This window comes from Rhineura floridana, chromosome 22, assembly GCF_030035675.1.
Source record: "Rhineura floridana isolate rRhiFlo1 chromosome 22, rRhiFlo1.hap2, whole genome shotgun sequence".
In the NCBI taxonomy this organism is placed as follows: Eukaryota; Metazoa; Chordata; class Lepidosauria; order Squamata; family Rhineuridae; genus Rhineura; species Rhineura floridana.
The window spans coordinates 12,120,431-12,134,270 of record NC_084501.1 but is presented as its reverse complement, the minus strand read 5'-3'; the positions used below and the strand labels follow the sequence as shown (position 1 = coordinate 12,134,270).

The 13,840-nt window shown below is 47.7% G+C and overlaps 1 protein-coding gene across 1 annotated transcript in view; it reads right to left on the bottom strand.

Annotated features, from left to right (window-relative positions):
* Window positions 1–4,392: 4,392 nt before the first annotated feature.
* The window catches only part of TARS2 (threonyl-tRNA synthetase 2, mitochondrial), a 28,255-nt gene continuing 18,807 nt past the window's right edge, over window positions 4,393–13,840 (bottom strand). The window contains exons 13-18 of the mRNA XM_061605804.1: window positions 13,715–13,792; window positions 12,380–12,480; window positions 7,055–7,156; window positions 6,170–6,242; window positions 5,704–5,818; window positions 4,393–5,111 (exon numbers count right to left, since the gene is read on the bottom strand). Of these exons, the coding sequence (XP_061461788.1) occupies window positions 4,963–5,111; window positions 5,704–5,818; window positions 6,170–6,242; window positions 7,055–7,156; window positions 12,380–12,480; window positions 13,715–13,792 (618 nt within the window). The 3' untranslated portion in view covers window positions 4,393–4,962. The remainder of the gene's footprint in view (window positions 5,112–5,703; window positions 5,819–6,169; window positions 6,243–7,054; window positions 7,157–12,379; window positions 12,481–13,714; window positions 13,793–13,840) is intronic.

The following is a 13,840-nucleotide window of genomic DNA, read 5'->3' as shown; positions in this document are numbered from 1 at the left end:
AAATGTATATTAACTAGTAACAAATTTACTGTAGTAAAATGGTAGCACAAGGCATTTCATCACCACCACGTGAATCCAGAGCTTGGAAAATTAAAAGTTACTACACTAAATTTGTTATTACTAGTTAATATACATTTGCCATTTATAAAGGAGTCGGAGTCGGAGTCGAAGGTCTGGCGTACCGACTCCACAGCCCTGCAGCTGCGGCTCTTCCCCCGCTGGCAACCAAGACCAGCAGGTTAAACTCAGGGCAGTGTTCAACATTTCCCTACCTACTCCCATATTTTTTGAAAGTACAGAAGAGCGCTGCTGCGAGGCTAGAAAAAACTAAAGCAATGAATGGCCAATTTGTTACTGGGTCGTGGGGTTGGAGTCCTCAGAAAGTTCACCACTTGCTAGAAGAGAGGCTCCAAAATGGGGGGGGGAAGTAAAGTAAAATAAAACCATAAAGTGGTGAATTATAAATTGACACTCAATTTCCAATCAGGGCTCAGCTCTTGAGCATAACTGGGCAGCCAGTCATAGAGGGAATTTAAAAAATAAATAAATCCTAATGTCTGCCACCAACCAGAGGCTGGGATGACGTGCATAAACAAGCACGTTGCTTAAAAAAGTCACCAATTATTTTAGTCGTAAGGAGCACTGAAGGCTGCAGAGCAATACATAGAAATAAGCTCCATTGGGTTCAATGGGACTTATTCCCATCACTGGATTGCAGCCTAAGTGATGAAGTGCAAGGCCAGACAATGGGTTGTAGCAAAGTATGTTCTACTCAGAGTAAAAAAAGGTAAAGGTGTCCCCGCACTTGTAGTGCGAGTCATTTCCAACTCTTAGGGTGATGTCTTGCGACGTTTACTAGGCAGACCGTATATATGGGGTGGGATTGCCAGTTCCTTCCCCGGCCTTTCTTTACCCCCCAGCATATGCCGGGTACTCATTTTACTGACCATGGATGGATGGAGGACTGAGTGGACCTCAACCCTTTTTACCAGAGATTCGACTTCCTCCTTCCGTTGGAATCAAACTCCGGCTATGAGCAGAGCTTCGGCTGCGTTACCGCCACTTACCACTCTGCGCCACGGAGGATCTTCTACTCAGAGTAGACCCACTGAAATTAATGAACCTGAGTTTGACGTGCTTATTAACCTCATTGGGTCTATTCAGAGTGTAGAGTACAACCCCCATCTAGGTTTGTGCTGGAATTGCTTTCTGAGATGTTTTCAAAGCTGCATTTTAAAGATGCTTTTAAGATGTTTTGTTTCAATACGTGTTAAAGCCTTTTGTTTTTAAGATGTGTTCAAGTGCTTTCAGTGTTTTTGCTTACTGCCCTGGGCTCCTTTTGGGAGGGAGGGCAGGATATAAATTTAATCAATAAATGAATAAATAATAACTTTTACACACAGTGTTAATCAACAGCAAGTTGTTGCACCAGCATAAAGTCCCTTTTTAAGGCCAGGAAGTATGCATACAACTGAAAACGGTCCGGAAGCTGCAACTGGTACAGAATGCGGCGGCTCGCCTGTTTAAAGGCAGCTGCCGGCGAGATCACATCACTCCAGTGCTGAAGGAGTTGCACTGGTTGCCGGTTATTTTCTGGGCCCAATTCAAGGTGTTGGTTTTGACCTTTAAAACCCTATACAGTCTCGGCCCAGTCTATCTGAAGGAGCACCTCCAGCTTCATCAAGGATGCCGCGCAATAAGATCAGCCTCAAAAGGCCTCCTCTCTATCCCACCAGTTAAAACAGCTAGACTGGTGAGGACTAAGGAGAGGGCTTTTTCTATTGTGGCTCCCACTCTGTGGAATTCCCTCCCAAACGATCTCCGCCACGCCCCCGCTATGATGAGCTTCCGCCGGGCCTGGAAGACCTGGCTCTTCAGGCAGGCTTTTGGGGTGGGTTAGGCTTATTACTACTGTTGAGATGTCAATGTTTTAATGTATTTGTATGTTTTTATACAAACAAAGTATGTTTTTCCACACTTGCTCATATTTTAATTGTGATTTTATTTGTTGTACACCGCCCTGAGAGCTTTCTGCTATAGGGCGGTCTAGAAATGTAATTAAATAAAATAAATAAATAAATAAATAAATTTTATTCTGTACATCCCCAGAGTGGCTGGACAGCCAGCCAGATGGGCAACTAACAAATCTAATAAATAAATAATAACAAACTGCTGCCTTTGGTGAAACCGCACTGGTTTACTGGAAACCACTCAGAGATCAACCCACCCCGCAGCGGCAGCATACTTCTGAGCATGCACAGAGAGCACCATTCAGCCTCCCCTCTCCCCTAACCTCCCCACCAGGTGCCTGCCTCTCTCTAGTGCTAAATGCCAGGTTGTCTTGGATAGCGTTCCAGCTCTTGCCTCAAATTGTTGATTTTAGATTTAAGAGCACTGAGTCACTCACACACAGGTGATAAATCCTTTTCAAACAGGTTTTTCTAAGCTGCTAGCGGAAATGTATATCCATTAAATTCAGGCTTTCATCATCACCCCCTTTTAAAATAAAACAAGCCAAACCACCACACAAAGAGGCACGACAGCCAGAAAAAGAACAGGCTCCTGGCCCATTTCTCTGCATTACCCTCCAATATCCGGCCTGTCATCAGAAGGCAGCGTTTCTGTCCTACCAAAGGGGAAAAGGTGCAGAAACATGCAACAGCCAACCGGTCTGGAATGCCCAGAAGACCGCAGCTGGCTCAAAGGTGAGCAAAGGGCTCTGCCCATGCTCAGGGACACCCCGCCACTGGGTCATTTTTCTCAGAGCTAAACTGGGACATTCAACACATGTTTTCTTTTATCCAGATTAAAATGGTCTGAAGCCAAATTGAGTCACGAGTCGGGCGACTGGCTACCCACATTGCCTCAACGTAGCCATTCTTAAGGTCTTAAAAACCAGCTCCTTCCTTTATTCCCCACACCCCACCCTAAGTGTTTCATAAGTGTGTAAGAAGAGCACGGCTGAATCAAAGAGAGAGAAATCATCTAGCGTGGCCTCTTCTTCAATGCCGTGGCTATTTGGCTGGGTGTCCCAATAGGCAGCCCATCTGGAAGGGCATCTTTTCTGGCCTGTCCTCAAGCAGCAGCAGCAGCCACCACTATTCAAAAGATATTATACTTGGATCTTAGGAGGGGAAAAAAAGAAAGCGTCAAGGTAGATTGCCTCTGAACAGGGAGCTTCAGTCCAGCCACCAGGCCAGAGAGGTGGCTTGATAGGACGAATACAGTCTATCTTCTTTTAAATGCCACCTGAGCTTTCACGATGGTTGAGCAGCAGGGCAGGGCCTGCGAAGGGAAGAAGCCCCCTTGAGCGGCAGGGGCTGGGGAAGGGGTGTGTCTGGCTGCTGACCCCCCTTCCCTTGGCAATCTGTTTCTCCTGAGCCTTGCCTCCATTCCCGGCATTCACACGGCACGTCCTGGGATGTCCTTATCTGGCCTGTTGCCCTCAGGGGCAGCACGGGTAGGTACAGGGGACCCTTTTCAGTCCGAGGGCCGCATTCCCGCAGTGGGGAGCCTTCCAGAGGCCACACAGACAGAGGTTGATACACGCCACTGCCAAGCTCTCCAATCCAGGCTAGCCAGAGAGTATTGTTGCCATTCGACAACACCTCCCTGCTTGTTAAAAGCACCTGAGGAGGGCACAGAGGCCAGCCAATGAGGGGTGTGGCCTGGGCCCAGTCCCAAGGGCCAGAGAGGGAGCAGCGGAGGGCCGCATTCAGGCCCCGAGGCCTGAGTTTCACCACCCACATGGGAGACAGGATGCTGTCCTGTCACCAGCGTTAAGATCCAACTGCCATGCTGGTCGGCTTCTGAAGGGGGGATCCACCTCGTCCTTCGTTGGCAAAAGGTCTCCGGCTGGGCCTTCCTCCGCCATGCTGTGGCAGCTCTGAGCTTAATAATGTCTCCGATTTTTACCCCACTACAGCCAGAAGGATGTTACTCAGGCCCCCTCCTTCACTAATTACTCTCACGGATTAGCGCATATAACTGATAGGGAGAAATGTTTGCATCTGATAAAGCAGAGCTTTCTTTTTGGGGGAGGGGAGGTGGAATTTATGAGCTGAGCTGCTTTTGACTCAATCGTATGGATTGGGGAGGGTCTCTCTCTCTCTCTCCGTCTGACTTACGGGTGTTCTGCAGCCTTCCCGGAATAAGCTGCGATGAATCACTTGAGAGCAATTTACACACACACCTGCCTACAAACACCCCCAAGGCACCAGTTTCAGCCGTATCCCTGGTCAACGAGACACACCTTAATCATCCTTAGCAAAAGAACGACTGGGCTCACTCTGACCTCGACCTGCCCAGTGGGCCAGAGCTAACAGGGAGTTTGTGCCGACGCTAAGCCGTCAACCAACAACAACCACCCTGCAATTTCTCGAGAGAAAGAACTTTTTTTAAAAATTTAGTATTTTAATTTAGAGGCCTCTGCAGGGGACACCATGAAACGCAGGCCGGCTGGCCGGAGTGAAGAGGAGAACCTGGCGCTTGAAGCTCATTTCCACAAAGAGTCTTTCCAAAGTGTGGGGTCCTCACCCTCCTTTCACGTGGCCAAGTCATTGTCCCACATGCAGCTCTGCCTGCCAATCAACCCTGAACCATTGCAAGAATTCCAAGGATGTTCCATCGGGGAAGGCTGCAAGGAGTTTTGACGCGTGGCCAGGGCTGGCTCGGATCTATACGGAGGGGTCACAGCAAGTGAACCGGCAGGATTTCTGCCCGACAGATGACTTCAGGCTGCAAACTGCCGTAGCTGATCCCGGCAGAGATGCAGCTTGGTGAGGACCAGTGTCTTGAAAGGCAACAGCAAGGCCACTCAAGGAGTCCCTGCACTCAACAACATCAGATCTATGTTTGCAGGGAAACTGTGATGTGATGCACTACTTTTTCACTTTCACGGACTGCTTTTTTGTTGTTGCTTGTGGATGTTCTGCGAACCAGCAACGGCCTTATCCGCCCCTCTCAGAAGAGCTCTTCCGCATTTTTGACACGAGCGACCTGGAATTCGCGGAGTCTGTGCAGCACCTCGTGTAAATCCCGCTCACCGTGCTGGTGGCCGTCACGGCTACGGATGTTTACGGTGCGGTTGGTCATCTCTTTCCGGCCGACCACTGGAGCAGGAATGAGAGACAGGGAGATGGTGACCAGATGGATAACAAGCTTTCAGAGGGTATATAAAACAGGGCTGTATGTACTCTCCCTGCTTTAAAAACCAAAATAAATCACCCCCTACACTTATGAAAACATAAGGGCCAGAAACTTGATTCTGAGCCTGCTCTGGAGAGTGCTTTTTCCTATACTCTTGTGGATGCTGCAATTCTTTAGGCAGCCCGGATGATGCATATAGCTGAAAACCTTTAATCTAGCTCAGGGGGTACTGAGCTACATGAACCATTGACTGGGTATAAGCCAGCTTCATCGAATTATAGAATAGTAGAGTTGGAAGGGGCCTATAAGGCCATCAAGTTCAACTCCCTGCTGATGGGGAAAGGCCGTAGCTCGGGGCAGGGCAGAAGGTCCCAGGTTCAAACCCCAGCATCCCCACGTCAGGTTGGGGGGAAAAAACAGCTCCGTGCCTGAAACCCTGGAGAGCCCTTGCCAGTCAGTATAGACAATACTCAGCTGGATGGGCCAATTTGATATCACTCGGTATAAATAAGGCAGGTTATTCTGCTAGCCTTCTGCTATGAGATGGCAGCTCACCAAACTGGAAGTTGTACTGGGCCAACTGGGCTTTTCGGATTTTGCGGTTGAGGGTTGACCCTGAGTCGGCATCCACGTCTGCCATGAATCCTGCCCGGTGAAAGATCTGGTGGACCTTGAAAGACAATGAACAAAGAGAGAGGGGGGTGGGGATTGTAACACCAGTTAAAAAGAGGAAACTAGCCACAAGAAGGCCAGACAATTAAGTGGAAGCCCCATCCACGAAGAAGTGAGAAAAACCTTCTCAGACACCTCTAAGATTTCAGTAAAGTTGCCACGGCACACGTCTCACAACCATAAGGAGCAGAATCTTTTTTTTAAAAAAAATGAGCTGAAATCCCCAGGAAGCTGAATTTTGCACCTAACACCACTTTTCTTCACTGCTCCTATGCCCTGCACCGTCGCGGCATGCAGGCACAAGCAGGCAGACCCACTCCAAAGACCATTAGCACTTCATCTCTCTCACCTCGCTGGCATAGTCCTCCACGTCGGGGCCAACCGGGATCACCATGATTTGGAACGGGGACAGCCAGAAAGGCCTGCAAGAAAAGCAGGAGAATTCACTCACAAGGGGAAGCGCCAACAGCAGGGATCATTCCGCAATTGTGCTAAAAAGGTAGCAGGCTAGCTTTCCATGCATTGTTGCCATCAAATATTTGACTGTGGTCTGACGACAAAAACTGGCCAACTGACAATCTCTCCTCGGTCAACTGACAGCTGACATCCCTTCCTGCCTCACCGTCATTGTGTGCAGTTTTCCTTCCAGACTTGTTGTGTGCCAAAGATTCACTGGACACCCCCCAAGGATCAAAATCATACTCTGATAATCCTGACTCAAATGCAGAGAAACACACAGTCAGGTCTAGTTTAATATGTGGAGCAGAAGGAGGTAGGAACAGAGGGGAACAGTTAAAAAGGTAAAGGTGTCCCCGCACTTGTAGTGTGAGTCGTTTCCGACTCTTAGGGTGACGTCTTGTGACATTTACTAGGCAGACCGTATATATGGGGTGGGATTGCCAGTTCCATCCCCGGCCTTTCTTTACCCCCCAGCATATGCCGGGTACTCATTTCACCGACCACGGATGGATGGAAGGCTGAGTGGACCTTGACCCTTTTTACCGGAGATTCGACTTCCTCCTTCCGTTGGAATCGAACTCCAGCTGTGAGCAGAGCTTCGGCTGCGTTACCACTGCTTACCACTCTGCGCCAGTTACGTGGTGGTAAAACAATGTCTGCAGGAGGCACAGTGAGATTTGGGTATATAAGGGGCGAGAGAGTCTTTCAGGTATCAGATGATCTTGAACATCCCATTCCTCTAGGGAGACTGGAAATGGGGACCGCAATCACTCACCACTTCCCACCGTAGTTCTCTGCCAGGATAGCCAACATCCTCTCGACGGAGCCAAGTACTGCCCTGTGGATCATCACTGGCCTCTCCTGCGTACCTTCCTTGCTGTAAGGGACACAGGGATACTCACACACACAAGTCGGCATTTGAATTCTCAGAGCTGCAGCTCAGTGAGGACCGTGGCTCAGTGGCACGGCATCTCCCTTGCAGGCAGAAGGTCGCAGGTTCAGTCCCTAGTGGCATCTCCAAGTACGGCTGGGACTCCGTGCCTGAAATCCTGGAGAGCCGATGCCAGTCAGTGTGGACAGTACTGAGCTAGATGGACCCAACTGTCTGACTCAGAGTAAGGCAGCTTTCTGTGTTCCTTCCTAAATCCTTTTGGGCCAAGCTAACCCTAGGTTCTGCCCTAAGGAAGCCTGAGCAAATGATGACAAATTTAAGGCCATTATGTTTTTGTTATATATTTCTATCCTTTATTATTCTTGTTATTATTATCTGTGAAAGCAAAGGTCAGGGTATCACAAATTTGGAAAAAGTGATTGGGAACACCTGTGGCCCTCCAGGTGTTGCTGGACTCCAACATCCATCCTCCTCCTTGACCACTGGTCATGCCAGCTGCTGAGAAGTGGAGCCCCACAACATCCAGAGGGCCACAGGTGGTCCCCAACAAAATGGGATTTATTACAGGCCCGAAACATTTCTGGAAAACAAGGGGCAAGCTCTGGTATACAGAAAGTTGCCTTACACGGAATCAAACCCATCCAGTTCAGTTCTGCCTACACTGACTGGCAGCTGCACTCCAGGGTTTCAGGCAGGAGCCTTTCCCAGCTCTACCCAGAGACAGAGCCTGGCACCTTCTGCATCCATTTGCTTTTAAATAATACTAAGATGTCAGTCCTCATGGTTCTGAATCAAGGGCTGGCTTAGCTTAGGAAGCTACCTTATACCAAATCAGAGCCTTAGTCCATCTAGCCTGGTCTTGTTGGGCTATTGACTGGCAACAGTTCTCTAGGATTTCAGGCAGGGAGTCTCTCTCAGCCAAACCGAATGCACATCTATAAGATGGGGGATACTTGGCTCAGCAATACTACATGCCAGAAGAATCTTGGGATTGTTGTTGATCACAATCTGAATATGAGCCAAGAGTGTGATGTGGGTGCAAAAAAGGCAAATGCTATTTTTAGGCTGCATTTACAGAAGTATAGTTTCCAAATCGCGCAAAGTATTAGTTTCCCTTTCTTTGGCACTGGTTAGGCCTCATCTTGAGGACTGTGTCCAGTTCTGGACACTGCATTTTAAGAAGGATGCAGACAAACTGGAACGGGTTCAGTGGGGGGCAACGAAGATGATCAGGGGACTGGAAACAAAGTCCTATGAGGGGAGACTGAAAGAACTGGGCATGTCTAGCCTTGAGAAGAGAAGACTGAGGGGAGGTACGATGGCACTGTTCGAGGATTTGAAAGGTTGCCACACAGAGGAGAGCCGGGATCTCTTCTCGATCATCCCAGAGTGCAGGAGACGGAATAATGGGCTGAAGTTGCAGGAAGCCAGACTTCGGCTGAACATCAGGAAAAACTTCCTAACAGAGTGGTATGACAATGGAACCAATTACCTAGAGAGGTAGTGGGCTCTCCGACACTGGAAGCCTTCAAGAGGCAGCTGGACAGCCACCTGTCAGATATACTTTGATTTGGATTCCTGCATTGGGCAGGGGGTTGGACTTGATGGCCTTATAGGCCCCTTCCAACTTTACTATTCTATGATTACCTGGAGATGCCATTTGGGGATCAAACCTGGAACCTCTTGCATGCAAATTCTAAAAGCAATTCTCAAATGCAAGGCATGCTATAGCACCTGCATCTTTGCATCTGAGACTTACTGCTGGGAATGTGAGCAAGGATTTCCTCCCCCTGCCCCCAATCCTCCGAAGCATTTTAGGCCTGGGGAAAAAAAATCTCATTTCTAGCATCCTTGGAGTTCTCCCGCTTTTGCCTGCAAGTCCCTGCGACCTGTTTTTGTGGTCTAGAACTAAAGCAAGACACTGTACGTTTAGATTACTGTAACACACTCTATGTGGGGCTGCCTTTGAAGACTGTTCAGAAACTTAAACTGGTACAAAGAGCTGCAGCCAGAGTGCTAACTGGAGCTTGTTACAGGGACCATACAACCCCCCTGTTGTGACAGCTCCACTGGCTGCCAGTTTGTTTCCGGTCACAATTCAAAGTGCTGGTTTTGACCTATAAAGCTCTATACGGCCCAGGTCCAGGCTATCAGTCAGACCGTATCTCCCCATATGACCTTCCCGGGTGTTGAGATCCTCAGGAGAGGCCCTTCTCTCAGTCCCAACACCTTTGCAAGCGCGATTGGTGGGGACGCGAGATAGGGCCTTCTCGGTGGCTGCACCCAGGTTCTGGAACTCTCTTCCTAGGGAAGCACGAATGGCCCCTTCCTCGCTATCCTTCCGTCAGCAGGCAAAGACTTTTTTATTCCGACGGGCTTTTGGACTAGAAGATGTTTAAGATAGGGCCTCATAAGGTCTGTTGTATTGTTCTATGGTCCTATTCTTAATGTTTTAAATTGTCTTAGTATCTTAAGTGTATGTCTCATGGTTTTAATGTTACGAATAGTTTAATTCTATTTTAATTGTATATTTTTTTACCTATGTGTAGTTTTTATTTGTAAGCCGCCCTGAGTTCCAGTTTTGGAAAAAGGGCGGGGTAAAAATAAAGAGGAGTAATAAATAATAATAAGTACTCCAAGGATTGCTTTGTCTATCTAACAAGGAACGATAATGACAACACAGTGATTTCCTATGCTTTGAAGGGGCCGCGAGGGCGGTCTCCACATCTAGGTATTTCTGATTTCCAAGAGGGAGAGCTTTGCAAACTGCATAGAAACCTGTCCAAAAAGAGGGCTATAGCCAGACCCCAGGGAGGTGAAACACTTCCCCGTTCCATGTCTCTGACACCCAGGATGGAGACAATCTCTGCTGCAATCTGATCTCCAGAAAACTAGCTCTGCAGAAAACAAAGCTTCCTTCGCATTCCTCGGCAGTTCCGCTTTCCCTGTTCTGTGGTCAGGTGGGGCAAAGGGACCCAGTTATGAAAGCTTGGGTGTGGGGAAGGAACGAGACAGAAAGCCGGTGAGAAAAGGGAACCTTCCGCTCCACAGATCCGGAGACCAGGCTGCTCTGACGGAATCACCGTCTCGAGTTTGCATTGTCTGTTTTAAAAGCAACACACTCCCGTTACAACATTGTTAGGTGACATCATTATTATGGCAACGTGCTGTTTTCAGAACAGAGCTTATTTTGGGGGAGGAGGAGGGATTGAGAAGGGCTGTAGCTCAGTGGTCGAGTATCTGAGAAAGTGCAGAAGAAGCCAGGTTAGTTGGCGCAGGCACGCTCCGCGTTTTGATTGCAAGATCTGGCAGGCACTGGTCAATTGGGTCACTTGATTTATGTCGCTTAATCCTGGGCATTTATATTTGCCTTTTTTGCAGCCACATCACACTCTTGGCTCATCTTCAGCTTGTGATCGACAGCAATCCCAAGATCCTTCTCGCATGTAGTATTGCTGAGCCAAGTATCCCCCATCAGATCATAATCCTGAGCATTTCTAAGCAGTATGCATAAAAATAAGCCACAAAGGAAGCAGAACAACAAAAATTTACCGTAAAACCAAACGCTACCCTTAAAGGCCTGCATGAACAAGAACATTTCAGCTATGCGCCTGAATTCCAGCAAGAAGGGTGCCTGTCTAATCTCAACAGGGAGGGGAGTTCCACAGGTTTGGGCCCACAACACTGAATGCACGGCTTCTAGGAGTTACGAGCCATACATCTGAGCTACCAACAGAAACGCCCCTGAAGATCTCAGTGATTCGGCTGGGGTATAAGGGATCAGGTGGTCCTTAAGATAGCAAAGAACTGGAAATGGAAGGGGGCGTGGATTAGCAACAGTCTCTGCTTCCACTGTTGGAAGTCTCAGGCAGGGCTGGGAAGACTCCCTGTCTTAAACCTTGAAGAATCACTGCCTGTCAGTGCGGAGCAGAGATCAGGCATCTGCGGCTCTCCAGATGCTGTCAGACTACAATGCCCGTCATCTCTGAGCATTGGCCATGCTGGCTGGCTGGGAGCTGAACATCCTTTTTAAACCAGCCCTTCCTTCAGAACCATGAGGACTAGAAGCTTAATTAGTTTCGAGAGGCACAGCCACAGCTGAGTAGCTGCTTTGCATGCAGGTTCAGTCCCTGAAGGCATCTCCAGGTAGGGCTGAGAAACGTCCCCTGACTGAAACCCTAGAGGGCCACTGCCAGTCAGTGTAAACAATGGGCCAACGGTCTGATGCGGTATAAGGTAGCTCCCTCTGTTCCCATTTAAACCAGCCCTTTACTCAGAACCATGAGGACTGGAATCTTGCTTTACTTTTAGGAAAAGGGTCACAGTGGTAGAGCACCTGCTTTGCAGGCCAAAGGTCCCAGGTTCGGTCCCTGAAGGCATCTCCAGGTAGGGCTGGGATAGGCAGCTGTTCTGAAACCCTGCCAGTCAGCATATTGATTATTTGGACAATTTATATATCGCCTATATTTAAACAAACCTCTAAGCAGTTTACAACATACAGTAGGTTAAAACATCTTGAACCAACAGCAAATACAAAAAATACCAAAGAATGTCTTTTCTGTGTTCTGCAAAACAAAATTTCTCCGCTCTATAAAGATGAACCACTTCAACCACCTTCCAGGAACAACAGAAGTGATAAAAAAAAATGTGACCTCTTTTGAGCATTACATTTTCTTTCCATTCTGTACACAAGAGCCTCTCTCAAAACAAACTGCGATTTAGTGGCAGTAAACAGACGAGGGGATGGGGAGCCTGCAGCCCTCCAGGTATTTATTTATTTATTGCACTTGTATTTATTTATTTATTGCACTTGTATACCGCCCCATAGCTGAAGCTCTCTGGGAGGTTTACAGCAATCAAAAACATTAAAACAAATATACAATTTAAAAACACATATTTTAAAAACAATTTAAAACACAATTTTTATATTTAAAATGATTATTTATTGTTGTATTGGACTACAACTCCCATCACCCCTGACTGGCTGGGACTTACGAGAGTTGGGGTAACATATGGACAGCGACAGGTTCCCTCTCCCTGTTCTAAATGAACTAATGGCCTGAAAGGGTATCATGCAGTTTCTCTTGTTTCTTATTTTATTATTATTATTTTTTAAATATCCTGCATGGAAATTTGAAGGCAGCCTGGGAATTTTAGGAGTGGGTAGGACTGAGTGCAGAGTCCCTGATTGTTTGGGCCCAAACTCACCTCGTGTAGGTGAGATCAAACCGGATGGGCATCTGGAAATCCAGCTGAATAGTAGCACATTGGTGGTGCCGTCCCAAAGCATCCTGAATTTGAATATCAACCTGGAACGAGGGTATGGAGAACGCTGTTAGAAACGCCCATTGAGTCTCGACCTGTTTTGACTGAAAGATATACTGTTGGCCTAGCAGGTTTCCTTTAAACTGCTACATGGCAGGCCAAAACTTTTCCTAGTAAGGCTTCCTTCTTCACTGCATCTCTCTGCAGCAGAAAGCTGAACCTGTCAAATTCCGACCTGCCCTGCAGGTCGTATAAGTCACAGAAAACCTGCCAGGGGGAAAGCATTGTTGTGATAGCGGAGGAGATCTTAGGCATGTCTGGATTAAATCTGGCCATTCTGTCATCACTTGCTCTAGGCTGCAAAAGAAGCAAAAGCAACTTCAAGAGCTTTCGGCTACAAAAACAGGCCACCTTTCACCGTAATTTCCTGTCTGTGTGGCTGTCAAGGAAGCATTTGCTCAGCACTCTAGTTCAAATTTTCTACCACAGAAAGTTAATCTGAAAACATCCGACAATGTGCATAAATTTATACGTTTTTTCCAGCCCAGTGTGAAATTCCCAAGCTGGGATTTATCAGTAAGTTTGATCTCCTGCTTGTAGGACTCAATCGAGATCAAGGTTGTTTTTTCAGTTTTCTGAAGCTGTTATTTAACATGTCACAAGCTGCCCTGATTGGTGCAGCATAAAAACAGGTCCTAATAAAATAAAATAAATAAAAACATTAACAAACCGTTCAATGAAACAGAATGTTCAAAGACTCTCTGGTGCACCTGGCAGATCTGTGTAAAAAGAAGGTGCTTGGATCCATTTTTTTTAAAAAAAGAGTCACCTGAACTCCCTGCCCCCCCCACTGTTGTTTACAGTCTTGTGATCTCGGAAAAAAGCAAAGATAAATGGGCAAAAGATTTCCAGGAACTGCAGGGCTGTGTGCTCACCCAAGCATCTGCAGGTAGTCAATAAAAAATTCCAGGGGGAAACTAGGACCAGCTCTCAAACATCGCAACACACACAACACAAATGGTTTTGCAATGATGTCGCCAAGCAGGCAATTCAGAGACGGAAAGGGTTCCAATGTGCCGGATCCCTGCTGCGTCATACTGAGTCAGCCTCTCTCTCTCCATTGTCTACAACAGCCATTTACATGTGAAAAGATGAAGCATCTCATGGGCCACTGTGGGAACAGGATGCTGGAAGAAGATGGGGTCCCCCTTTGCCCTGATCCAGCTACGGGGCTCTTCTGACCTCCAGGAATTCTAGCAGTCAGGGCCATCCACTGACCTTTGGCCCATAGAAGGCACCGTCTCCTGGACTGAGCTCCCAAGGCTGTCCGAAGTCTCGGAGGCTTTTTTCCAGCAGCTGCAGGACAAGAAAAGGAGGCGTTAGCCAAATGAGCCGCCTTCCCGA